This window comes from Strix aluco, chromosome 10 (genome assembly GCF_031877795.1).
Source record: "Strix aluco isolate bStrAlu1 chromosome 10, bStrAlu1.hap1, whole genome shotgun sequence".
NCBI classification, from domain to species: Eukaryota; Metazoa; Chordata; class Aves; order Strigiformes; family Strigidae; genus Strix; species Strix aluco.
Genome location: NC_133940.1, coordinates 4,634,458 through 4,656,196, shown reverse-complemented (window position 1 = coordinate 4,656,196; position 21,739 = coordinate 4,634,458). Strand labels below are relative to the sequence as shown.

General features: G+C 57.4%; 2 protein-coding genes and 5 non-coding genes across 7 annotated transcripts; all 7 read left to right on the top strand.

The window, feature by feature from the left end:
• Window positions 1-2,426: 2,426 nt before the first annotated feature.
• On the top strand, window positions 2,427-4,535 carry LOC141927802 (40-kDa huntingtin-associated protein-like). The gene has a single exon (XM_074835073.1). It carries the CDS (start codon window positions 2,448-2,450, stop codon window positions 3,519-3,521), a length of 1,074 nt encoding a protein of 357 aa, XP_074691174.1. The 5' UTR covers window positions 2,427-2,447; the 3' UTR covers window positions 3,522-4,535.
• A 4,259-nt stretch (window positions 4,536-8,794) lies between these two features.
• Window positions 8,795-21,311, top strand: DKC1 (dyskerin pseudouridine synthase 1). Its single transcript, XM_074835071.1, has 15 exons — window positions 8,795-8,854; window positions 9,251-9,312; window positions 9,557-9,643; window positions 10,269-10,360; window positions 10,887-11,071; window positions 11,570-11,634; window positions 12,209-12,335; window positions 12,718-12,848; window positions 13,839-13,982; window positions 15,242-15,362; window positions 16,766-16,884; window positions 17,969-18,072; window positions 18,524-18,590; window positions 19,320-19,478; window positions 19,922-21,311. The coding sequence occupies exons 1-15, from the start codon at window positions 8,839-8,841 to the stop codon at window positions 19,988-19,990; spliced, it is 1,548 nt and encodes a 515-aa protein (XP_074691172.1). The 5' UTR covers window positions 8,795-8,838; the 3' UTR covers window positions 19,991-21,311.
• LOC141928023 (small nucleolar RNA SNORD17) lies at window positions 11,737-11,983 on the top strand. The gene has a single exon (XR_012624646.1). It is a non-coding gene; the product is annotated as a small nucleolar RNA SNORD17 (small nucleolar RNA).
• On the top strand, window positions 12,543-12,618 carry LOC141928021 (small nucleolar RNA SNORD83). The gene has a single exon (XR_012624644.1). It is a non-coding gene; the product is annotated as a small nucleolar RNA SNORD83 (small nucleolar RNA).
• LOC141928028 (small nucleolar RNA SNORA36 family) lies at window positions 13,019-13,153 on the top strand. The gene has a single exon (XR_012624651.1). It is a non-coding gene; the product is annotated as a small nucleolar RNA SNORA36 family (small nucleolar RNA).
• Window positions 15,617-15,863, top strand: LOC141928022 (small nucleolar RNA SNORD17). The gene has a single exon (XR_012624645.1). It is a non-coding gene; the product is annotated as a small nucleolar RNA SNORD17 (small nucleolar RNA).
• LOC141928025 (small nucleolar RNA SNORD83) lies at window positions 17,163-17,238 on the top strand. Its single transcript, XR_012624648.1, has one exon. It is a non-coding gene; the product is annotated as a small nucleolar RNA SNORD83 (small nucleolar RNA).
• Window positions 21,312-21,739: the final 428 nt, after the last annotated feature.

The following is a 21,739-nucleotide window of genomic DNA, read 5'->3' as shown; positions in this document are numbered from 1 at the left end:
GGACTGAGCCGAAAACATCCAGCAAGGGGGCCAACAGCCAAAGGGAATGCACCACAGAAGTGCCTAGCAACATTTTCTGCCTTTCTTATTCTTTGGTGTCCGTTCTCTTCCAGCAGAAGAGAACATTTCCCTGTCTGTATTTTTCCCATTTCATATGCCCATTTGTTTGCTTATTTTAGGACTGCAGACTAGGGGACACAGGCCAAGCCACTCACACATCAGGCAAACACAGCCTGGGCAATGAAGAGGAGGAAGGATTTTCCTTCAGACTGTGAACTGTTCTACTAACTGCTTAGCTCAAACAGTTGAATAATACTTGGGAGAATAAAATGTTTTGTTAGAGACTGAATCCTCTGATCTTTCCAGTTAAGGTCTGAGCAACCCCAAACCCCACTGTAGCTCTGTTGAAGGAACACCTTAAAAATCAGAGGGCAAGACTCTCTCTGCTCTTTCATCTCTGCTATGAAAACATTAAAAGCAGGAGAGGGATATTTTTCTCTCTAATGGGAGTGGGGGGAAACACTGAAAGCCAAGCTCTTCCTGTGGAAAGATGCAAATAAAGGCCACAAAACTGCTCTTATTTTCTGATTAGCGTTAGCAAGAGTCAAAGCAGAAATGATACGTGGTTTGGAAGCCTCAGCATCACAACACCAAGGCATGTGTACCCTGTAAAGCTTCTGGAAAGTCAAGTTTCCCCCCTCATAAAGTGAAGTCCCTCGGCATCTCCCTTCCTGTAAAATAGCACAGAGGCTAGAAATCCTCCTGACCTGAAGGCATTGGAGGGCTGTGCAGGACACAAAATACCAGGGCAGGTCTCCCTTTTGGGGGAAATGCAAGGGACGATGGTGTGGGTGAGAGGAGATTGGACTGCAAGTGCAGGTGGGGGGGCTGGCAGGCAGGATGAAGCAGGAGGCTGGCAGGGAACCAGATGCAGCCCCTGGGTGGTAGGAGAAGCCTGAAAGTGAGCTCCTGGTTCCTGCCACCCTGGGTGGGAGCCACAGTGCATAAAGGCAAGAGGCGAGGCCCGGCTCGCAGGGAGGGATGTATTCTATTAGAGCGGCTCGTACCGCTGGGATGGCCCCAGCCCGGCCGTGCTGCCCAGCCCAGGGTAGAGGTTGGCAGAGGGCAGGGCACTGCTGGGACTGGCCACACGGAGAAGGTCTTTAGTCCTGAGGACAGACGATTCCTGCCCCTGCTTGGCCTCAGCGCAGGAAGCACCCGCTGACCCGCAGCTCGCAGCCCGTCTCGCGGCACCGGGAGATGCTGACGGCTCGTGCTCTGCGCAGCTGTTGGGAGCTGCTGTTCCGTGAGCTTCGTTATGCTGCAGCACCGTCCCCTGCTTGGGACTGTTCTACTCATTCCCAAGAGTCGCGGAGGGCCGAGCTACATCACGGATCAAACTCCAGCTCCCCCCGGCAGCTCTGCGGTACCTTTGGTGAGCTGAGAGCAGAGGGCAGAGGGCTCCTTCTCACAGTCCTGCCCGGGTGGTTTTATTGGAGGAGTGGAACTCCGGGCATCAACGCGAAGCACCGGGCTTCCAGCCCTCGCTCACTTCCAGCCCTCGACGCCCGCCCCGTCTTGGGGACTTTCCCCAGCGCGTCCATGGGACACGCGTCGGGAAGTGCCCGGCCCCCGGCAACCCCGCGGTGCCCCGAGCCCGGCGGGGCCGAGCAGAAAGCCGAGTGCCGGCCGGCCCAGCCTGGCGCGGGGACCCCGGGGAGCGGGCAGAGAGCGGGGGGCAGGCTGGCTGCAGAGGAGCCCCCGGGGCTCCCCGGCCGCGGCACCGCCGCTGAGTGCGGCTCCGGCCCGGCACGGCGTGAGCGCGGCCTCTCGCGGGCGGAGCGCGGCCCTGCCCGGCCCGTGGCCTCTGGCAGCCGCTTGCCCCTCCGGTGCCGGTATGTGCAGCGCCGGCGGTTCCCGAGGTCAGCTCTGGGCGCTCGGGCTAGTCCGGACCGCCGGGCGCTCTCCGGTGCGAGCGTTCACCCGTCACCGCTCGGGCTCCCCCGGGACTCCCGCCCCGCCCCGTCCTTTGGCCGCCCGCCGCCGTTTGAGTCAACGCTGCGGGCCCGGACGCGGCTGCCGCCGGCTGCCCCGCAGCGCCCTCGCTGCGCCGCCCTGCGCCTGCCGGGCCGGGGCCGTGGCGGGCCCGGGGCGAGGCCGGGGGCGCGGGGCCGGGAACGCGGGGCCGTGAGCGCGGGGCCGGGAGGGCGGAGCCGCCCAGCCCCGGCGGGGCCCGGGGGCGGGGCCCTCCCCGCGCAGCCACGCCCCCGCCCCGCGCAGCCACGCCCCCGCCCCGGCGGGCCGCGCGCCCATCGGCCGCCTCGCCCGCAGCAGCCGCGTCCCCGCCCCGCCGCCCGCGTGACCCCGGCGCGGGCGCCCATTGGCCGGCGGCAGCGAGGCGGCGCGCGGCGGCGCGGCGGGCGCGTCAGTTCCGGCGGGCGCGCGCGATGCTGGCGGCGGCGGGCGGCTCCGGGCCCGGCGGGGCGGGCGGCTCCGGGCCGGGCCTCGGCGGGGACGGGGACTTCCTGTCGCGGTACCGGCTGGTGTCGGCCAAGCTGCGGCGGCGGTTCCTGCGGAAGCCGAACGTGGCGGAGGCGGCGGAGCAGTTCGCGGCGCTGGCGCGGGAGCTGCGCGCCCAGGAGAGCCTGCCCTACGCGGCCTGGTGCCAGCTGGCCGTGGCGCGCTGCGCCCAGAGCCTGTTCCACGGGCCCGCCGAGGCGGCCGCCCTGGCCGAGGCGGCGCGGCTCTTCCTGCGCCAGGAGCGGGACCTGCGGCAGCGCCTGGGGCTGCGCGGCGGCTTCGGCGAGCACGTGGCGGCGGCGCAGAGCTGCGGCGCCTTCGCCGCCCGCCTGCACCTGGAGCGGGGGCAGCCGGCGCTGGCGGCCGGGCTGTGCCTGGAGCTGGCGGCGGCGCTGCGCGACACGGGCCGGCCCGCCCGCGCCGCCGCGGCCCTGCAGCGGGCGGCCGAGCTGCTGGCGGCGGCGCGGCTGCCCCTGGAGGCGCTGCGCTGCCTGGCCGAGCGCGCCTCCTGCCTGCTGCTGGGCCGCGACTACGCCGGCGCGCTGGCGGCGCTGACGCGGGCGCAGGCGCTGGCCGGGGCCGGGCTGGGCGGCGGCGGCGGCGGCGGGGCCGCGCCCGGCGGCGCCTTCCTGGACGTGCTGGCGCGCTGCGAGGTGTCGCGGGTGCTGCTGCTGCTGCTGCTGCAGCCGCCGCCCGCCAAGCTGCTGCCCGAGCACGCCCGGACGCTGGAGCAGTACTGCTGGGAGGCGGCGGAGGGCGGCGCGGGGCCGGGGCCCGGGGGCGGCGGCGGGGCGGGCGGCGGGCTGCCGCCGGCGGCGAGCTACCTGCCGGCCGAGCTCTTCCTGCTGCTGCAGTCGGCCGTGCTGGCGTGCCAGGAGAAGGACGCGGAGGCGCTGAAGGCGCTGCAGGCCGAGCTCTGGCCGCTGCTGAGCGCCGAGCAGAACCACCTGCTGCACCTGGTGCTGCAGGAGATGCTCAGCCCCGCCGGGCAGGGCCTCTGAGCGCCGCCGCCGGCGGCACGGACGGGCCCGGCCGAGCTGCCGCGGGGCGCCCGGGCCCGGAGCCCCCCGCCAGCCTCCGGCCGCGCGGCCTCCGTGCCCTTCTTCATCTCCCGGGCGAGCTCTGTAGCGGAAGCGAGTAATAATCGGCGGGCAAACGTGTGTGTTCATCTGCTCCTTTCTCTTGTGCCGTAGCGAGCTGCGAGCTGTGCGCGGTGGAAGCCGTCGCGCTCGAGAAAGCGCAGCCCCGCGGCAGAAGGGCCGGCGGGGGGCAGAGCCGGGCTGCTCCTCCGAGACCTGCCTGCGCTCGGCGGGGAGGAGCTCGCCCGGGGCGCCTGTGTCTGTGCACCTGGGAACGGCAGGCTGCTGGAGCTGCTCTCTCTAAAAACCCCACCGCGTTACAAGGAGCTGGATTTTCGTTTTCCCCTCCTGAAAACGAGAGACGCCGCGTCCAGCGCGAGGCCGCGCGTTTGGCTCTCGTGGCGGACAGAAAGGCCGCAGCCGTGCAGGTGGTTGTCAGGGGACCAGCAGCGGTGGCCTGGCTGCGCTTTCTGTAGAACAGCCGGCGGAGTCGGTCCCTGCGCGCCCTGTAGCCTCCCTCTGTGTCGTTTGTTGATTCCGCGGCCCTCCCCCGGGTCGTCTCTGCTGTCACCTTCTGTTGGGCTTCACCCTGTGGCTTCTAATGTTGTCCCTAATCCTTCACCCTGTGGCTTCTAATGTTGTCCCTAATCCCCCGGCAGTGTGGGTGGGGGGGTGTCTGTGTGGGAAATGTTCCTCGCCCGCTGTCCTGTGTCACACGGGTACAGCCATCACCCCTGGAGCCCCGGGGATTTGGGTATGTGGGAGATGAAATGCCCAGGTGAGGGGAAGATGTGGCTCACTGTGCATTGTTCTTTTCTAATATTTCTTTGGGATGTAATCCCTCCGGGGCCGATGCTACCCTGTTATCGAGAGGGTTGTTCTGTCCAGAGGAGAGAATTAAAAAGAATGCGGAATGAACCCTCCAGCCAGGAGGAACTTGGCGTGCCTGGCCTCAGGGTGTTCCTGATGGGGCTTAGAATAATCAGAGAGGTAGAGAGAATGTTGAATGGGGGCTTAGAAACCTGATAAATGCAGTCAGAGCTTGGGAGGAGGAGATGAGGGTAAGTTGATGCAGGGTGGGGGGGCTTTGGAGAGTGGCAGGGTGAGCCAGGCGCTGGCTGCCATTGCAGCGGGGTGGGTGGGGTGGGTGCGCCAGCCCCGCAGCAGCCAGCGATGGGCTTGTGAGTTCCCCCGGCCCGTCGGAGGGACGCAGTCTCTGCTCACACCTGTAAGAGATGGGGCCTGGGGCATAACCCAGCCCACGTACCTGCAGTGGTCTTTGAGGAAGAACGGGCTTGCTGGGAAAGTTGTGGGGCTGGGAAAGATGAAACTGGAATTTGGGCTCCTGGGGGGAAAACCCATTTTCCTGGGAAAATATTGAATGGCTTTGGCTGGGTGGTTTCATGATGGAACACGCGGAGGGGGGATGACAGCAGTTGTTAACCAGATTGAGAGAACGTGGGCAGCCCCCAGAATACATATGGCAGTAAAAAGGATTGTGAGTTCTTGTCCCACACATTGGAAGTTTTCCGATGCCAAACCCAAGGGGAGGCTGGAGGACGAGCACGGGCACCCTTCCCGTTCCACAGACTGCCAGTGGATGATGCTGCCCTGCCTCCTGCGAGCGGAGTTAAGCACCTGCCGGAATCACGGACCAAGGCTCAGGATGGGGAGAAGCTTTTCCCGCCAGGAAAGCTGCTACTGCGGGAGTGGCCAGGGCACTTTTGTGGGAAATCATTCCCAAATGGGGAGTTCCTGAAGCCATCGAATCTGATAGGGGTTCTCATTTTTCAGCGGGAATAACAAACAGTATCTACAAACCTCTAGGAATATGGTGGCAACGAGATGTTGCACATGATCCACAGTTGTCAGGACAGGTGGAGAAATGAATAGAACTCTCGAAACCACAATTGCTCAAACTCGTAGTCAGGCAGGTTTGAGATGGCCTGAGTTTTTAAGAATAGTGCTATGGGATATTAGAAATCCCCCTCGCCAACCTCTGGGGTTGTCACCAGCAGGAATAGTGCTTGGCAGGTACTTGGCTGTGCCTGGGCCCTTTGTTCCCACTAGGACCAGCCTCTTAGATGGAGACGCACAAGTGGCCAGGTTTGTAGTGGGGGTACAAAAACATCTACGAGAAAATGGGGCGCAGGTCCAGTGGTTTCAACATCCCAGGATTTAGTGGGGCTCTTAGACACCAGGTTTTTTCTGTTTCCTTCTATTTTTTGTTCAGGGGAAAGGCCCCTCCACACTTTATGCTGCCAGATGCTACAGTGGTTTACATGCCCTGAAACAGAACAATTAAATACCCGTCTGTCTCTGCAGCAAGAAACATTGTCTGTGTGAAAGCTGACCACATGGAGAACATACCCCCAAAACACAAACAAGTAGCCCAGGTAAATAACTAAGTCATGTCTGTGCCGAGAGCGTGGAACAGAGGGACAGCCAGAACTCTTGTTTGGGACAAGGGTGTAATTTTAGTCACGCTCTGCTTTCAAGCTCACTTTCACGTTCTGAAAAGTTTCAGGCCTGACTCTGGCTGATGGATAAGTATTTTTCTAAAACTTGCATGTTAATGTTGCAGCCCCTAAAGTGCCCCAAAGAATGAAGTTGATCAAGTGACAACGAATTCCTGGCAATCTGTTAAAAGCCGTAAGAATCACAGATTGGAATTATTAAAATGTCTTGTGTTCCAAGAACTTGGGAAGAGCTTTCACTCGGTGCGCTGAGCTCAGACAGAAAAACCAGATGGCACTGGTGGAAGGGCCGCCCGTTTGGGGTGCACAGAGTTGTGCTAAGACCAGGGCAGTTGTCTTTGCTGTCCTACACGTGCTGTTTCCCCCCACTCAGTGCTGTGAGGGGTTCATCTGTCACTCCCCCCTGGACCCCTGCATCCTCTTCCACAAAGGCAGACGCTGGCGGGAGCTTGTGGTGCGCACCACCAGCTATCATCAATGCATTCCGTGAACTTCCTGAATTGCTTATGTCCTGCTGTGCTGTCCCTTCAACAGGTATCGGGATGTTTGAAGTCCCCCATGAGGACCAGGGCTTGTGAACGTGAGGCTGTTCCTATCTGTCTATAGAGCCCCTCATCTGCTTGGTCTTCCTGGTCAGATGGTCTGTAGCAGACCCCCGCTATAACATCACCTGTCCCTGCCCTCCCTTTAGTCCTGACCCATAAGCTCTCGCTCGGCTCCTCACCCATCCCCAGGCAGAGCTCCCTGCACTCCAGCTGGGCACTGACATAGAGGGTGACACCCCCTCCTTGTCTCCCCTGCCTGTCCTTCCTCAAGAGCCTGTACCCCTCCATTCCAGCACTCCATGAAGGAGCCATCCCATGACATCTCCGTGATGTCAATAACATTGTAGCCCCGCAGGCGTGCACGCATCTCTAGCTCCTCATTTATTCCCCATGCTACGTGTGTTTGCATAGAGGCATTTAAGTTGGGCCCGCAGTGAAGCTGACTTTCTGGCTGGAATTCCTCTGTGCTGCTCTTCAGGTGCTCTCCTGCTGACCCCTCTCCAGCCTCTGGGCATCTATTGCTGGCACTGGCGTCAAGCTGGCAGGAGTGGGATGGACTGAGGTTCCCCTTGCCTGACTAGTTTAAAGCCCTCTTCACCAGGCAGGTGTATGGCTGAAGATGCTCTTCCCCTTCTCTGACAGGTGGCCCCCCTCAGCCCCCAGTAGGCCAGGTTTCTCAAAGAGAGTCCCATGGTCTCAGTAGCAAACCCTTGGCTGTGGCACCAGTCCTGTAACCAATAGTTGATTTGCCAGATTCGAGTGACCCTTTCAAACTCCTTCCCTTTGACCGGGAGCATTGATGAAAGAACTACCCGTGCTCCAGGGTCCCTTACTGCTGTACCCAGGGCTCTGTAATCTTCTTGATACTCCTCAGACTGCCCCTGGCTGTATCACTGGTGCCCACGTGAAACCACAGCAGCAGGTAACAGTCAATGGGCTGTACAAGGCTCGGCAGTGTCTCGGTGACATCCCTGATACGAACCCGGTAAGCAGCACACCTCTCTAGAGCGTGTGGCAGGTGGGTGCCTCTGTCCCTCTCAGAAGAGCCGCCCACCGCTATCACCCACCGCCCTTTCTTGGTTGTGCCGGTTGTCACCGGGAGCAGGCCGGGCTGCCGTACTCTGCTCCAGCGTCTCTCCTGATGTCACGGGTCTTTCCTCTTCAGTCCGCAGAGCGGTGAAGTGGTTCTGCAAGGGCACCTCAGGCTTCGGGGGAAGTCCCTTCCTCCTGCAGGTCCTTGCTGTTGCAAGCTTCCATCCTTCTGCATTATTGCCCCCCTCCCTTCCGCGTGTGCCGCTGGGGGGGGGTTTCTGGGTGTGTGGCCGTGGGTCCACTGCAGACTGTGCGTGGAAGCGGCTCTCTGCCCCCTCCTCACCCCCCTGCCGCTGCAGCCTTCCCACCGCCTCCTGCAGCTCAGCACCTGCCGCAGGAGCTCCTCCGCCCGGCCGCAGCTCTCGCAGGCAGCTCTGCCGCCCGGCCCTGCCCCGGAGGAAGGTCTGGGCACGTCCTGCAGCCTGAGGCCGGCGCCGCAGCAGCTCCGGGGGGGTGTACACAGCGCGGCCCCCCCGGCCGGAGCTGCAGCCTTCGCCCTCGGACCGCGCCCGCCCCCCGCGCCAGGCTCGGCAGGATGAGCCCTCGGCCTGTCCCGGGGGCACCGAGCGCTCCGCGCCGCTCGGGCAGTGGGATGTGTGTCCCCCCGCTTCGAGGAGGCGCCCTCCCGCGCGAGCTGCCGCGCCACGCCGCTCCCCGGGGCTGCCGGTGGCGGGAGGGGGCGTGGCCGCCGGTACTCCCGGCCCCGCCCCGCGCTCCCGGGGGAGCTGGCGGGTCCTCGCGCTGCCCGTGGGTTCCCCCGCCTCGGGAAAGCCCCGCACGCACGCGGCGGAGCGGAGCGGCTCGGCGAGCGGCGGCTGATGAGGGTTCCCGTGTCCCGCCGGTGCGGGGGCCGCAGGAAGGACGGGCGGGTTCACCGGGCTCACGCCGACGGCTGCTGCTGCCCGGCGGCGGCCGAGGAAGGACACTCCACCGTTAGCCACCTGCTCCCCCCGCGCTTCCCGCCCGGCCCGGAGCGGCGCCGCGCCCGCCGGTACGACACGGGCCGCCCGGCGGCGGCGGGGGGCGGGACCGGAGGGGGCGGGGCCGGCGGTGCTGGCGCGGGGCCTGTCGGGACGGGGCGGCCCTTCCGGTCCCTGCGCGGCGGCAGAACCACGCGGCGCGGCCATGGCGGACGGGGACGGTGCGCAGCTGCGGGGGCCGCCGGCGGGGCGCTTCCCCGAGGCGGGACGGGGCTTGGGGAGTCCCGGCGGGGAGGCGTCCGCCCGGAGCTTGGCGCTGCCCCGGCGCCGCGTGGGGGGAGGCTCGGCGGCGGGCCCGGCCCGGGGGCGTTTGGGGCTGCGGGTCCCTGTCGGGCCTGCCCCGCTCCCGGAGCGGTGCGGTCGCTAGGGGCTCGGTGCGGTCGCTAGGGGCTCGGTGCGGTCGCTAGGGGCTCGGTGCGGTCACTAGGGGCTCGCTAGGGGCTCGGTGCGGTCGCTAGGGTCTCGGTAGGGGCTCGGTGCGGTCGCTAGGGGCTCGGTGCGGTCGCTAGGGGCTCGGTAGGGGCTCGGTGCGGACGCTCAGCCTGTCGCTCCCGCAGGTTCCAGCGTGAAGAAGCGGCGGAAGAAGGAGAAGCGGGCGCTCCCCGATGAGGACGTAGCGGTGAGTGCGGGGCCGGCGGCGGGGGGGGCTGCCCGAGGCCGTGCTCGGGGTGCCCGGGGCCTTCCGCAGCCCGGCCCGTAGCGGCGCCGCGGGAAGGTCGGTGGGGCCCGTGGGCAGTGCCGGGAGTAGCGGTGCCCACACGGGCTTTGTCCCCGCCGCCACCGGAGGGAGCGTGGCCGCGTGGCGGGCGGCGGGGCCGCCGGACTTCCCTCTTCTGATCTGGGGGAACTTCATCCGCCCTCAGGACATTCAGCACACGGAGGAATTTTTCATCAAGCCCGAGTCCCGGATCGCCCAGCTGGACACGTCCCAGTGGCCCTTGCTGCTGAAGGTACAGGGTTACAGCCCGCCTCGCGCCCAGCCCCGCTCCTCCTCCTCCTCCCCCTCTCCTCCTCCTCCTCCTCCTCCTCCTCCTCCTCCTCCCCTCCTTCTCCTCCTCCCTCGGGGCAGGCCCGTGGGGGTGCACAGCTCCTTCCCCCTGTAACCCCACTGCTGAGGAACAGCGTGGGGGACACTCAAAGCGGAGACAAACCCTCTGTGTGTAGAAATCCTGTTACAAAGTCTGTCCAGCAGTGTGGTTTGCGTGCCAGCTAAGGTTACTGCCTCGTGTGAAGACCCCACCAGATTTCCTCAGCTATTTATTTCGGTCTGACAGTGGCCTCTGTGGTCTGTGCAGTTGCTTGTGCTGAGTTTCTGGGGCACACTGGATTTATCCTGCATTGTAAAGGTTGGGATTCTGCCGCTTTCCCATCTCGTTCAGTGCAGGACTTAATGTTTCTCTCTCTTTCTGTAAAGCGTTGTGGTTTCATTGTTTGGTCATTTTCATTTTAGAAGAGGCTCTTTCACTTAAATGTGCAAATCAGATGTTGTGTAACTGGGGAGATGTATTGGGGCAAAGCAATGCTGAAACCAAGGTGAGCTCAAGAATACTTGTAACTTTTGCTTGGATTTTGTAGAACTTTGACAAGTTAAATGTGATGACAGCACACTACACACCTCTTTCTTCCGGTGCTAATCCCCTGAAGAGAGAGATTTCTGACTATGTTAGGTGAGTGCAATAAGGGCCAGAGTGATTTATTTTAATTTCACAGTTAATATCTTCAAAATATTTGTCTGTTCTGTTCCCTTTGTACCTTTCTACTTGACTTGGTGCCTTGCTACTAACCAGTAAATGTCAAAGTAGGACCCTGGTCGCTTGCTGTAAAGTTTGCTTTGTCCTGGGGTTGTGGCTGATCTGTGGACAGACATACAAACACTTGAGGAATTCTCTGGGGTCTTAGGGAAAGTCGTTTGGCCTGCTAGGCTTTGAGACTGCTTGGAGTTTGTAGCATTTGGTTTGATTTAAGTGCAGAGTAGCGATGAGAAGTCCAAGGAGAAAAGAATTCTTTGACCATGGAATATATCACCTGCTGTGTGCCATAGCTCCATGTGTGCTCACTGAGAGCAGCTGTGGCGCTTAGCGCTTATTTGCCTGTATAGAAACACACTTCTTTGCAACCATGACAAATATTGTCAAAGTTTTTCTGCTTTTGCCCTGATGCTTAGCTCCTACTCGCTGTCATCTTGTGCTGTAGGTCTGGCTTTATTAACCTCGACAAACCTTCCAATCCATCCTCCCACGAGGTGGTTGCGTGGATCCGACGCATCCTTCGAGTGGAGAAGACTGGACACAGTGGCACTCTGGATCCCAAGGTGACTGGGTGCCTCATTGTGTGCATTGAGAGGGCAACACGACTGGTCAAATCTCAGCAGAGCGCAGGTATGTTTGTTGTCTGGGACCATTTGCAGTCTAAGTGACTGGGGAGGTGTGGAGTTCTTTTGGAGACAAAATGGAGATTTCCAGTCTTTGAAAGGACTACCCTTGGTCTTCAGTGTCTTGAGCTTAAGGGTTGCTTATCCTTCTCACTCCAGGCTGGTGAGGGTGCATCCGTGCTGTCACAAGTTTTCTTTGATTGCTTCTCTAGGGCTTGTGGTATTTTAAGTCAGTGAAAACACTTCTGGTAGACTGGTCTCGTGTCCTAACTGAACTTATGGTCTCAGCCGCTACCAGTCCAGTGAAATGAAACTTGATGAAGAAATAAATGTAACTTGGATTTGTTTTGTTGGAAGAATAATCAACTCCATACTAAACTGTGCACACTTCCTAGGAGAGGGGGTTGTGAAAGTTTCAGGGTTCTGTGGCTGTGAAGCAGTGTGGACCTTGAGGTCAACATTAAATGCAAGTGGCCACTCCTGACTGCTCTTGTCGTTCTTTCAGGCAAAGAGTATGTGGGAATTGTTCGGCTGCACAGTGCAATTGAAAGTGAGGCTCAGCTTGCCAGGGTAAGTCTCTGCATGCTCTTAGCCGTGCTGGCACTTCACACGCCGAGTGCAGTGTCAGGGGGAGATGAGAGGGTAGGAGTGGAGTTCAGGTGCGCTCTGTGTGTGAGGTGATGACGCAGTTTATCCATTCTCTGAGTGCAGTGGTGCCGTCCTCCTGCAGCACCCCGATTCCTGTTCTAGGGTCTGGGTGTTGTGCAGCCTCCAGAGACCCTCCAGTCTCCCAGTGTCCTACTGGGGGCTGCTGTGGTGTGTGGCTGGCTGCCTGCAGGGGGGAAGTGGTGCCGGCAGGGTTGGAGCCCCTGTTTGGGGGGCTCTGTCCCCACTGAGATGAGGGATGATGTCTGATCACATACTGCCACCTCATGAAAAATCCCAGCTGTGCTCCCTGGCAGCTGGAGTACCATTTTGACCGCGTCAGTGGTTCAGATCAGCTTTATTAAATATGATATCACCAAATGATGATGAACCTTGTGGTGTCTTACTCATGGAAGTGGTCCTAGTTGCTGGAGACCCCAGGGTGCTCCTACATTAGGGCACAGATGTGAGCTGTTACTTCTTCTGCTTCTACCCTCAGGCAATAGAAACTCTGACAGGCGCGCTGTTTCAGCGACCACCACTCATTGCTGCTGTCAAACGACAACTGAGAGTCAGAACCATCTATGAGAGCAAGCTGGTGGAGTATGATCCTGAGAGACGATTAGGTAAAACTGGGCATTCCCGCCTTCTTGCAATTAAGCTGACAGCTGATAAAATTGCCTGTGAAATGGGCTGCTTCCTATTCTTGGCAGATGTCTTAAGACCTAAATCCTCATCACCATCAAGCAGTAACTGCTTCATACATTACTTCGGTGTGCTGAGAAGCAAATCCCGTATATTTTTTTTTGTACTGCTGCATCCTTCATTGAAGAGCCAAGTGATGTTCATTAGATGGCATTAGCACTCAGTGCAAAGATGACCTTCATCTATCACCCCAGGCTGATGGCTCTGCGAAGGGTTGGACGTACAGCTTCTCTCGGAGGGAGCTTCTAGGTGTGGTTCATTTCTAGATATGTATTTACTCTTCTGTCCTGTCTTGCATTTCAGGTATCTTCTGGGTGAGCTGTGAAGCAGGCACATATATCCGAACACTCTGTGTTCACCTCGGTTTGCTGCTCGGTGTGGGGGGCCAGATGCAAGAGCTCCGCAGAGTGCGCTCAGGCATCCTGGGAGAGAAGGTAGAGTGGTAGCTCTAACTCCCCAGCAAATTTGAAATTGTCAGAATTGCAAGAGTTCCTTGGAACTGCATTAGTTTTACAGTGTTAGGAGAAGGTACAGGTGCCTGGCGGCTGGGAGGAGTTTTGTGAATAGCCCTAGAACACGGGAGCTCTTGCCATAGATGGGCTGTAACCAAAGCGTTGAGTTCAGTTCAGGGTGTTGCCCCTGTTCTGGTAATTAAGCTTTGGGACAGTGAGTGACTGGGAAGTGCACCGTGGTGACTGAAAGCTTGTTTTAGGCCACCTGTGTTTCTCAGCCTACAAACCATGCACGTGCCACGAGTTCAGGCATGGGAGCTGTATGCTTAGTGATCTGGAACCGCTTGGTGTTAGGGTGCAACGCAGGGAACGTGCTTCATCAAAAAGAGCCTGGGAGATGCAGTCTTGTGTGATCTTGAACAGTCTTTTCAGTCTGGTCATAGCTGGATCCTGCTGCCGGCCCACACTCCAGAATTAATTTCTTTCCTTGCAGAGCAGGAGTATCAGAGTGCAGGTGCTTCCGCACCCATCTGTGCTCTTAGCACAGCTGTAATTGCTGGCAGTCATTTCTAAATTCCAGGTGTTGGGTCCTTACAGCTGCTTCAAGAATTTATTCCATGTCACAGATTGAAGAACTGGTTAATTTAGACTTCTACTCACTAATCTTTGTTTAGAAGTCCCAGGTATTTGGTCGTATTTCAAAGTTGCATGTGGACAGACCTTACACACTAGATGGAAGTGCTGTGTGATATTGGGAAGGTTGAAGTCTGTGGTAGCACAAGTCAGACTGTCCCCAAGCTGTTGATGGAAAGTGTTCTTGCCTCTCAGGTTGCTTTCTTGATGCTTCTGAGATGGACATCTGTTTTTCACTCCCTTTCAGTGTACTATTTACTGTTGGACTTTAGCTGTTTTCTTGTGTGTGTTTTGAGTTGGTGGCTGGTAGGAGAGTTTAGAGGGGTTGTGTCTTTGCAGGACAACATGGTGACTATGCACGATGTCCTGGATGCACAGTGGCAGTATGACAACAACAAGGATGACAGCTACCTGCGAAGAGTTATCCTGCCCTTGGAGAAACTGCTGACTTCACACAAGAGGCTAGTCATGAAGGACAGCGCGGTGAGTTCCTGAGATAGTGCCAGTTGTCAGCCAGAGACTGCAAAATGTCCTCCTAACTTGTACAGATGATATAATAAATGGGGGGGTCAGGATCCACATGGTATCCAGCACTGTCCTGGCTGTGAGCTGTGTAGGACCTAGTATGGGCACTGCCTGATCACAGAATCATCTCAGTTGGAAAAGCCCTTGAAGCTCCTCCAGTCCAGCCATGAACCTCACCCTGACTGTTCCCAACTCCACCAGATCCCTCAGCGCTGGGTCAACCCGACTCTTCAACCCCTCCAGGGATGGGGACTCCCCCCCCTGCCCTGGGCAGCCCATTCCAAGGCTTCTGGAAAGAAATCCTTCCTAAGAGCCAGTCTGACCCTGCCCTGGCGCAGCTTGAGGCCATTCCCTCTTGTCCTGGTGCTGGTTCCTTGGCTCAAGAGACTCATCCCCCGTCTCTGCACCCTCCTTTCAGGGAGTTGTAGAGGGCGATGAGGTCTCCCCTCAGCCTCCTCTTCTCCAGACTAAACCCCCCCAGTTCCCTCAGCCGCTCCCCATCAGACCTGTGCTCCAGACCCTGCACCAGCTCCGTTGCCCTTCTCTGGACACGCTGGAGTCATTCAAGGGCCTTTTTGGAGTGAGGGGCCCAAAACTGAACCCACTCATCGAGGGGCGGCCTCACCAGTGCCGAGTCCAGGGGCAAGATCCCTTCCCTGTCCCTGCTGGCCACGCTAGTGCTGGTACAAGCCAGGATGCCATTGGCCTTCTTGGCCACCTGGGCACACTGCTGGCTCATGTTCAGCTGGCTGTCAATCACCCCCCCAGGTCCCTCTCTGACTGGCAGCTCTCCAGCCACTCCTCCCCAAGCCTGTAGCGCTGCTGGGGGTTGTTGTGGCCCAAGTGCAGCACCCGGCATTTGGCCTTAGTGAAGCTCATACAGTTGGGCTCAGCCCATCGCTCCAGCCTGGTGAGCCTGCTGATGAGCAGCAAGATGCAGGAACCAAGAATTGAGTGTCAGAAAAGCTGCTCTCCTCACTTCAGGAGGATGCTGGTGGTTGTAAGAGCTCTGCCTCACAGATGGTTGCTGTGATACGTGCTTTACTTGCTTTTCCCAAAGCCCACAAGTTTTATATAGTGGACAATAAGAAATAAATACATCAGGATGGTATTGCTGGGACAGTAACGGTAGCGGGAAGCTAGAATACTAGAGGCACTTCTTACCTTGTTTTTATTCTCTTAATAGCTCTAAGCCCTCCTGTTCCCTACGTTTTCAGGTTAATGCCATTTGCTATGGAGCCAAGATCATGCTGCCTGGTGTTCTGAGGTATGAAGATGGTATTGAGCTTAATCAGGAGATTGTTGTCATCACCACGAAAGGAGAAGCTATCTGCCTAGGTATGAAACTTCTTGTTCTTGTGCCCAGCTAACTGTAGAAATAACAGGCTGTGCTCCAGTGAGTGCACAACAAATGAGTCCCCATGTGCAGAAGGTGTAAACAGCGCTTCCTGATGGGACTGTGGGTTAGTATGGGCCGAGGCAGCTGGTGTTGGGCAGGATGTTAAGAAACAGCAGTTGCATCAGTCATTGGCAAGGTGCGAAGAATTCCTTGGCCTGGCTTCCGCTGCGTGATGCTCAGGTGCGCTCTGTGTGTGAGGTGATGACGCAGTTTATCCATTCTCTGAGTGCAGTGGTGCCGTCCTCCTGCAGCACCCCGATTCCTGTTCTAGGGTCTGGGTGTTGTGCAGCCTCCAGAGACCCTCCAGTCTCCCAGTGTCCTACTGGGGGCTGCTGTGGTGTGTGGCTGGCTGCCTGCAGGGGGGAAGTGGTGCCGGCAGGGTTGGAGCCCCTCTTTGGGGGGCTCTGTCCCCACTGAGATGAGGGATGATGTCTGATCACATACTGCCACCTGGCACATCACACTTCCTGAACAGATCAGTGTAAAGGGACTTGAGCAACTACCAGCTTCTGTGAAGTGACTCAGAAGGGTGCTTTGTTCTAACCAGGGTGTTCAGAGAAGCTGTGTAGGTTGCAGGTGCTGACATACTGTGCAGATGGTCTGTCCTGGCGCTCAGTGCTGCGTGACCTCATGCTCTGCCCAGACCCATGGGACTGAGGGGCCCTGGAGGTGTAACACAGCCAAGCTGTTCCGCCCTGTTCATACTGCCTGTGCTCTGGTCTTCTCAGGGACTTGGCAGGCAAATCACAATGTATTGGTAGGATTAGACTCCTCTAGTTTGGCTCTGCAAGGTTTTGGGAGCTGACAAAGGAGCAGCACTGCTCCTTGCTGTGGTGGCATGGTTGCTTGAGCTACCTGGAAGTGCTCCAGCAGCTGCTCACAGCTCTTTCCCATCCAGTGGTGGTGGTGCTGCTGCTCTAGGAAATGGTTGGTCTTACTGTGTTCACTGATCCAGAACCAGTCTTCTGGTGCAAGCTGGAGAGGCCTGTGCTTATAGTGTGGTTAATCCATGGCTGAACCACTGGCTGCCTTTGAGCAGGGCAGCTCTCGGAAGCGTTAGTCCGGAACTTGCCTCCAGCGAGGTTTTGGGGTGAAGTGGCACTGGTAGGGGGTATTGGCTCTCTGTGATGACAGAGAAATGGGTTGACATAGTGCTGAGGGATCTGGTGGAGTTGAGAATGGTCAGTGTGAGGTTAATGGTTGGACTAGATGATCTTCAAGGTCTTTTCCATACTAGATGGTTTCCATGATTCTGTGAGGAAGAAGCTGAACGCAGCAGGTTCCTGCATTGCTGTCACAATTCTGCTGTTAAAGAGTTAATGAACTCTGCTTGCTTCTGCAGCCATTGCCTTGATGACCACAGCAGTCATTTCTACCTGTGACCATGGCATTGTGGCAAAGATCAAGAGGGTGATCATGGAGAGAGACACGTATCCCCGCAAATGGGGTCTCGGTCCCAAGGTGAGTGGTGTGGGGGTGCAGTCAGTCCCCGGGCAGCAGTGGTCACCCAGCTGTCGGGATGTGGGACTCTGGGCCCCTCAGGCAGAGCTGCGCCCGTGTCTTCTCCAGAGCCTTCTGCTGTGCTCTTGTGGAGTCGCGATGGTGCTTCCCAGTGCCAGTGGGAATGAAGCTTTCAGTCCCAGTGAAGCTTGGGCAGCTCTACCTGAGGCCCAGCTGCGGGGGCTGCTCAGGCGTGGGCTCCTCGGGTCTGTACAGCACCAGCCCTTGTCTGGTAAAGAGCCAAATGATGAGAAGTGGATGGCATTAGCACTCTGTGCAAAGATGACCTTCATCTATCACCCCATCCTGATGGCTCTGGAGGGGCTGGGCAAGGAGCTGCTTTTCCTTCTGGTGAAACTGCAACAGTGCCAAAATGCAAACTGTCTTGTGAGACACTAAATTGTGCCTGAAGGACAGGAGCAGTGGGAACACCCATTGTTGGGTTCCTCTCCCATCTCAAGCAGGTGATAGTCATGGAAATCAGCAGGTCAGCAGTGCTAGCTTAACTGCAGGCAGGCGGGTGTTTCACTGTGGCGAGTGATGCAGCTCGGAGTTTAAACTCTTGTGTCAGGTTGCTGTGGCTTATTCCGTTCCTGGCTCAGGTGAACTGTAGGAAGCTGTGGGGATGCATGCACATCTATCTTGCAGCAGATGTGAGGTAATGCGGGCCAGTTCAGGCATCTTGGGAGTCTAGCAAAGCCTTGCATTTGCAGCTGGAGTGGTTCAGCTGAAATGTGGCAGGTCGTTAAGGTCAAAAATCTTGAGCTTCATGATGTAGAGAGTCATTGTGCTGCTGTTCCTTCCCCCCACAAATTAGCCCTTATTTACTGATGAAGGTGCCTCTTGTCTGAGATTTGTAGGCTGCTTGTGCAGGGGATATTTTGTGTGATTTGTTAGAAGGTCCTTGGAGAAGTGTTAAATCAGTAATGGTGTAGTTGTTGGCTTGACTTGTTCCTGGATTACCCTCCTCTTAGAGTGGCTGAAGCTCTGGGGAGGATTTCTCCTCCCTGGAGCTGCAGTCTGACTTGTTGCATGTTGCTCTCAGGCCAGTCAAAAGAAGATGATGATCCAGAAGGGTCTGCTGGACAAGCATGGAAAGCCCAATGAGAGCACACCGGATTCCTGGAAGAAGGAGTATGTGGATTACAGGTGAGTACAGGGGGTGTGGCACCTGCATGGTGGGCAGAGGGGAGCCCTGTGCAGCAAGGACTGGGCTGAGTGCTGCCGTTTGTGCTTGGAGCGTGTTAGGCCTGGCCCAAGGCTGTCTGGACCTGTGGGGTGTGGTGACGTTTCTTGCAGTCTGAGGGAATGTGTTGCTCATGGGCAGTGCTGGAGGGAAAGGACCTGAGCAGACAGTTATCCCTTTCTAGCCTGTTGTGGTTTTAGAGGGAGTCAGTCTGCTAAATTAAACGGGGGAGGCCTTGCTGTTGCCCAGTCCAGCTGGCCCTGGTGCAGGCTGCAGGTCTTCCCCACACGAGCCTCCCCGGCCGGCACCTGGCGCGGGTTACGGAGCCCTTGCGAGGAGAACGGGGCTTTGCACTTGGTCAGAGCAGCGCGAGGCAGCAGCTGTCCTGCTCAGCCTGGGGATCTTCTCTTTCAGGGATGCTTCCAAGAAAGAGGCAGCCGCCGTTCCACGAGCTGTTCCAGAGCTGGAGAGGGCTCCCAAAGTGAGTATCGTTAGTGTTCTCTGGCTGTGAGGTTGTTTGGGCCCTGATGAAGAGCGAGTACATGCCTGTTCCTTTAGGCAGTTGGTATCAAGTCCTGTGTCATGTGCTGCTCTGGCTGGTGGTTTTATGGGGAAGGTGTTTCATATTCTGGGAGCCTGGTGCCCTGATGCATGTTGTGGTCGCGTGGCCCATGAGCTGGGGTGACCTGTTCAGGGCCTTACCCCCAGGTGTTTGTCTGTGGGATGTTGTAACTTTGGGGGTGAGCCCTGTAGCACAGTATGAGAATGAGGAGCTCTGACTTGCAGACTACAAGCTGCAGCATCCAAGGAAATATGTTTTATGGAGCCACAACGGAGGTTTGTCGTGCCAGAAAAGCTTTCTGGAGACTACAGACAGTTGCAGAAATGTCCAAGAGTTACATCTGAAGTTCCCTAATTCAGGGCTTGTGCATGCACTTGGAAAGGTGCAGCAGTGTTTCAAACTCTGGAGCATTTGAGGGTGCAGGAAACACTGAGAAATACGTGGTGCAGTTCTGGCAGAAGCAAACCTTAGACAGTGTATGCTGGAGGGGACCACTGGCAGTCTGTAGCTCACCCTCCTGCTCAGAGCATTGTTAACTGCAATGTTTGATTGAATTCAGGCAAAATAGTTACAATGGGCTTGCAGACAGTTTTCTCATCACTTGAGCTCCTTTGGAAGATGGTGTCTGACAACGTGTTCCCCTAACAGAGGAAGCGAGAGTCGGAGAGTGAAAGTGAGGAGGCTATGACCCCACCATCCCCTGCCACCCCACCGCCAGAGGAACTCAGCAAAAAGGAAAAGAAAAAGAAGAAGAAAGAGAAGAAGGCCAAGGAGGCAGCTGAGAGTGGGGGAGAGCAAATAGAACTGGTATGTAACTGGGTGCTGCCTCTCCCTAATGCCTCCAGGATAAACGTGTCAGCATCCTGCTGGGCATGTCCCCAAAGTGCCAAGCTCCCCCCTGCAGAGAAAGGTGTCTGTGTATGTCCATTTGTAAACTGAACTGGCTGGGGGTGTTGGAAGATCAGGCAGGTGAGGCTTGCGGGGCTGGATCTGCAGTGGGACAGGGATGGGGTGAGCAGGCAGCTGTGCCCTGGGACGGTTGGTGGGTGCAGGTCCCTGCCAGGCCACCGCTGTGCTCCGGGGTGGGAGGATGGTGCTGGCATTCAGTCAGTGTGCTTGAGTGCTTGTGTGGTGGTGAGGGAGGATCCCAGCCCTGGGGAACCTGCGCTGTGGCTGGAGTGGGGCTCTTCCTCCCGAGCAGCAGGGGATTCCTTTTTGTTCCCTTCCTGACCTCTCCGACCTCTTCACAGGCCACTGAGACCAGTACCAAGAAGAAGAAGAAGAAGAAACAAAAGGAGGTAGAACAGAGCTCAGAGTAAGCAACTGGATCTGTCCAAAGCAGGCGACCTCGACCTCGTGGTGGGGATGGAGGAGTCTGAGGCCGTGAGAAAGAGAGGACTGGCTGTGTCACAGAGGAGCCAGCAAGTTCCAAGTTCCTTTTCTACTGTGTATACGAGTGAGCAGGTGTGTTTGCCCAGGATCCTCCCTGCTCGGGTACCCCTCCTCATCCTGTTTTAAGGGTTGTCAGAGGAGCAGGGTGCCTCACTGCCGCTGCGCTGGATTGCTCTCTGAAGCTGAACACCGTGATGCCAATAGAAGTGGTATCTTCAGGGAAGCTGTAGCTCCTGGCTCTTACTTGGTGTCTGTTTTCACCTTGAGAGGGAGGAATAATGTTTCTCCCCCCTCCTGTCCTGCCTCTTTCTTCCTTTTCTTCCAAGGTTGGAGCTGTTACCTGACAGTCACAGAACATGTTGGTGTCTGGAGGACTGGCTTTGTCATGGCCCATCTGAATGGGTTTGGGTGGGGACAGTCACATTGGTTATTTGAAGGGCTCTGGTTCGTTTTAACCTGGCCATGTGCTTGACTTGACTCTCAGCTAGATGAGATCAAATAGTCCACCCAGATATTTTTCAGTACATTTTTTAACTTTATCATAAAAGGATTAGAACATTAAATTCCTGGTTTTTGCTTTATAGTGTGGGGACCTGCTTGTGTCAGCTGATTCCCCAGCCCCAGTGCCCCAGTGACCTTGTTAGTGTGTGCTTCTTGATGGCTCTTTGCTTTTCTTTACCCAGTTACTGGAATGGGATTGTGGTGCTTTCAGTTGCCTTCCCTGGTTTTGGTATCCAATATGCTCTGAAGGCTAGGAGCAGGGGTGCTGCTGGGGGGCAGAAGCAAAGTGACCAGAAGGTGGCTGACCATATGCTTTTCTAAAGAGCTGTTGGGACCAAAGTCCTTGTGAGGAAAACCTTGGCCAGAGGCAGCTCTGCATGGGGCACTGGGTGTGGGGCTTGAGTGATTTCAGAAAGACTTGCCCTAATTTCCTTATCTGGGGTGGCTTGCTGGGAGTGGGAGGTCTCTCCTCTGTCACAGGGGTGGTGCTGAGCCAGGATTTCAGCCCCTTCTAACAGGGAGGGAAGGATCCAGGCTGCTTTGTTCTGAGCTTCATCCCTGCAGAGATTCTGTAACGTTTGTCTTAGCCTCGTGCATTGCTTTTGTCTTAACTTTTTGTCGCCTCCAATGCTAGAGATACACGCAGGCAGTGGGGCCAGCAGCTGGTGGCCGTCAACCTGAGCAGAAAAAAGAGAGTCCATTTTTATTTACGCTTTTTTACATAAAAATAAAAGCCCTATTTTTGAATGGGTGATTTTCTTGCTCATCTGGCTCCTCCTATAAGAGGTCAGTGTTCTGTTCATCAGGAGGGGAGGCAGCTTTACACACGTGTATGCTGCAGCTGGGCAGGTAAAGGGCAGCCCCTTCTGCCCAGCGCTTCTGAAGAACCTGCTGGTGCACAGAAGTGGTCATGTTGGTGTGGACCATCACTAGAAGGGCCTTTGTTGCTGGCCAGGCCTTTGCAGGTGCATAGGGGCCACACCCTCCACTTTGGTAAAACCCACTGGGATGTGTGCTGGGTGGTCTCTTTACTCCTTTGCCTGTGCTGGAGAGAGTGGCTGGAGGGGCTGTTTGGTCCTGGCCTGCCTGACCTTGAGAGTGTTGGGGTCAGGGAGGTGGGAACAGACTTCCAGCTGTGAGCCAGTGCTCGGCCTAAGAGGTAAAACACCAGTCAC

Coding starts and splice junctions, on each gene's coding strand:
- LOC141927802 (XM_074835073.1), top strand. CDS start 2,448: ATGCTGGCGGCGGCGGGCGGCTCCGGGCCCGGCGGGGCGGGCGGCTCC.
- DKC1 (XM_074835071.1), top strand. Junction 13,983..15,241: donor TAGTCATGAAGGACAGCGCG/GTGAGTTCCTGA, acceptor CTACGTTTTCAG/GTTAATGCCATTTGCTATGG. Junction 18,073..18,523: donor AAGGAGTATGTGGATTACAG/GTGAGTACAGGG, acceptor CTTCTCTTTCAG/GGATGCTTCCAAGAAAGAGG.